The sequence below is a fragment of the Phaethon lepturus genome, unplaced genomic scaffold, assembly GCF_000687285.1.
Source record: "Phaethon lepturus isolate BGI_N335 unplaced genomic scaffold, ASM68728v1 scaffold22919, whole genome shotgun sequence".
Lineage (NCBI taxonomy): Eukaryota > Metazoa > Chordata > Aves > Phaethontiformes > Phaethontidae > Phaethon > Phaethon lepturus.
In genome coordinates this window covers 1,821-4,806 of record NW_010563080.1, presented here as the reverse complement: position 1 = coordinate 4,806, position 2,986 = coordinate 1,821, and the positions used below count along the sequence as shown (strand labels likewise).

General features: G+C 62.4%; 1 protein-coding gene across 1 annotated transcript; it reads right to left on the bottom strand.

Annotated features, from left to right (window-relative positions):
- Window positions 1-728: 728 nt before the first annotated feature.
- Window positions 729-2,983, bottom strand: CD244 (CD244 molecule, natural killer cell receptor 2B4; the record flags this gene model as incomplete). Its single annotated transcript, XM_010294486.1, has 7 exons — window positions 729-858; window positions 921-991; window positions 1,151-1,216; window positions 1,330-1,394; window positions 1,895-2,017; window positions 2,332-2,610; window positions 2,687-2,983. Coding segments are annotated over 7 exons (1,031 nt in total), but the record flags the coding sequence as incomplete, so codon positions are not given.
- Window positions 2,984-2,986: the final 3 nt, after the last annotated feature.

Here is a 2,986-nt window from a genome sequence, read left to right as displayed (position 1 = left end):
ATGCCCATGGTCACCTCCCCCATACCCGACACACACGGTCGAAGCTTTGCAAAGTGCATCTCCACACGAGACCCCGTTCGCTTCAGAGGTTCCCGAGCCACAAACAAGGCAGTTCCCACTCGCTCCCTGCACCCAAGGTACATCTCAGGCTATAAATAGCCAATTAAGATAATTAAACAAGCACCACGATTGCCTCATGCAGTTCAGCTCAGATTCACACCTAAAAACAAATTTCCGAGGTGTATCGACCTAAAACACCCACAAAACCATCACACAGGCACATCACACGTACCCTCTTCCCCCACGACCCCGCCTGCCCGATTTCCCACCCATCTCCTCCGAAGACAAGCGTCCATCACCACGGCTTTCCTCCTTCCCTCACAAGAAAACCGCCGAGGCGCAGCTGGAGTTTTGCGGCATCCTTGCAAACACCCATGTCTGACCAATTCCAAGCCGAGCGAGCCCCCGGCTTTGCCGGGCAGGGTGCTGGTGGGTGCTGGAGGTCTCTGGGTGCTCCGGGAGAAGAAGCCTGTAGGGAAGGTCTTGCCGGGGCATTAGGAGGGGTGGTGGCCAGCAGGAGCCGGGGCTGGGGTCTGCAGCGGGGTACGCCAGCGTCTGGAACCCCCTGTAGTCTGCAAGGAAACGGGTAGGGCTTAGCACACCGTGGTCCCCAAAATCCAACGAGCTTTGGGGATACCCCGGGCTCATCTCCCCACTGGCCCGGTTACCTCTACATAGGCGGTGGAAACCAAAGCTGGGTCCAGCCTTTTCCTCTTGAGGGAAGGGGACTGCGGAGCAGAGCGAGAACCCGCCGTTAGGCAACGCGCGCGCCGGGTGGTGAACCCAGCGCCCGGTTGACTCATCGAGGGGACCCGGGTTTCTGTGCCGCTGCAGAGGGGCCGAGGTCACGGCGGGGCAACCTCACCTTCCTGGCGGGCTGAATCGTGGAGTAGATGGTGCAGCTTTCGGGTTCCTGAGGGCGGCTGGCTCCCTGCCAGGGAGAAACGGTCGAGGTGGGCGAAGAAAAAGGAGTTTTGGGCAAAAGGGGTGGTCTTGGTGGCTGCAATGGAGGCGTCCGGCCCGGGGGCTGCACAGCCAAGCCCACGGGGCAGCTCCAGTCCCCTCCCCGCCGGCTCAGGACTGAGCCTACCTGCGTTTTGGTGCAGACGACGGCGTAGATGGTGTTTCCTCCCACGGTGGCCTCACCGGTCCCACTCTGGGGGAGAAAGCAAGGCCATACTGGTTAAAGGAGGCAACGCGGGGTGACGGACGTTTCCAGAGGTCCCGTCCCTCTGGGCAGTGCGGGGAGGGGACAGCCCCAGCACTCACGGGGTCTTGGCTGGTTTGGGCTTTGCCCACCTCCTCGTAGACGGTCAGAGTCTGCTCGATGGGTCCTGGGGGAGTTTGAAGGGTCAGTGTGAGACGGCGGACGTGTTAGAGCCCCCAGACTGAGGGGGTTCAGCCCTCAAGCAAAGCAAAGCAGAGGGAAGAAAGAGGTCCCTTGGTAACTGGGAGGTTCTCCTTTGTTGGCTCCTGGCAGGGGCTGGGGACGGATGCTCCAACCCAGAAAAAAATGAATATCCAAGCCCAAAAAGTCCTCTCGACCCCATGGGACGAGGCCTCCAGGTTTGGGCACCAACGCTTGGGCTGCTGGGGTGCTTCATCTACCTCATCAACCTGGACCACGCGGCCTCAGCAGGGATGGGCAAAGGCTTCATGCCCTGAGCAGCGCCCGGCGCGGGGGGGACCGTGCCCGGTGACTTATCCCGCATCCGCCCCAGGAGGCCAGGGTCAGCACAGGAGCTTTAGGAGCGTGACAGGAGGAGGGGGCTGCACAGTCGAAACCCCACGGCTGCCTCTCCCCCAAGCTACCGCGCCAACCCCGGGGACAAACCTCCCGGGGGTTCCTTTCCTCGCTTCCTGCACCAGTAGCAAGTGACAACGAAGGCTACGCAGGTGGCCAGTGCCAGCCCCAGGGACACGGCCACTGCCCACCATGGAACGACGCTGAAAAGCCCTGGGGAGGAAGGAGAGGAGATGGGGAGACCTTCAGTGCGGGGCAGAACCTCGAGCCGTGTCTGAACGCTCTCCATCACAGCCTGCAGAGGACAGACCTGGCCAGGAAACCTCAGCCCCGGCTACGTCACCCATGCTCGGCTGTCACGTTTCCTTTCCCAGGAGTAGAAGCTGGGAATATTTTGGCATCAGTGTGACGTCCTCCGCAGTATCACTGGCCCAGGCAGGGCAACTAAGGGCCCCAAGAGAGGGCTAGAAGCGGTGCGGCTTCTGCACCCCCTAAATCCTGCTGCTCCGGAGCTGAGGACTAATTACCTGGGGCCACAGCGCGGCAGGCTACCGTGATGTCGGCGCTGGCCGTGCCCCAGCTCACCGGGTTGCTCACGTTGCAGCAGCAGACGGTGGGGTCGGCGTCCCCATGGACCTGCAGGTGCAGCTGGGGCTGGTGCTCCAGGGCTCCCAGGGGACCCCCGCCGCAGGACCAGCTGTAGGAGACGTTGCCGGCACAGGGCACGATGCAGACCAGCGAGAGGTTGCACCAGCCCTGCTCCCGGTGCAGGATGCGTGCCTCCAGGCGCGGCTGGCGGACGGGCTCTGTGGGGACAGAGCCGGTGAGACGGGATGGGGCGAGGGGACAGGTTGACGGGATGATGGGGACCCAGCCACTCACCCCACACCGACACGTGGAAGCACGGGGCGGTAACAACACCCGACGTCTCCTCAAACTCTGCCTTATAGACCCCACTGTCTGCTGGGCTCACTCGGCTGATCCTCAGGGAGAGGGTTTCCTCCTGGAAAATGGCTCTCCCAGAAAAAGGACCCCTGGAGAACTGGGCAGCTTTATTCTTCTCAGTGGTCAGGATCCGGTTCTGGGATCCTGTGTCCAGCCTCACTCGCCACTCGACCTTTGCCCACCCCTGCGGGGGTCTCTCCGGCAGCAGCAGCAGCGTTCCGCCGGCAGACACGGCTT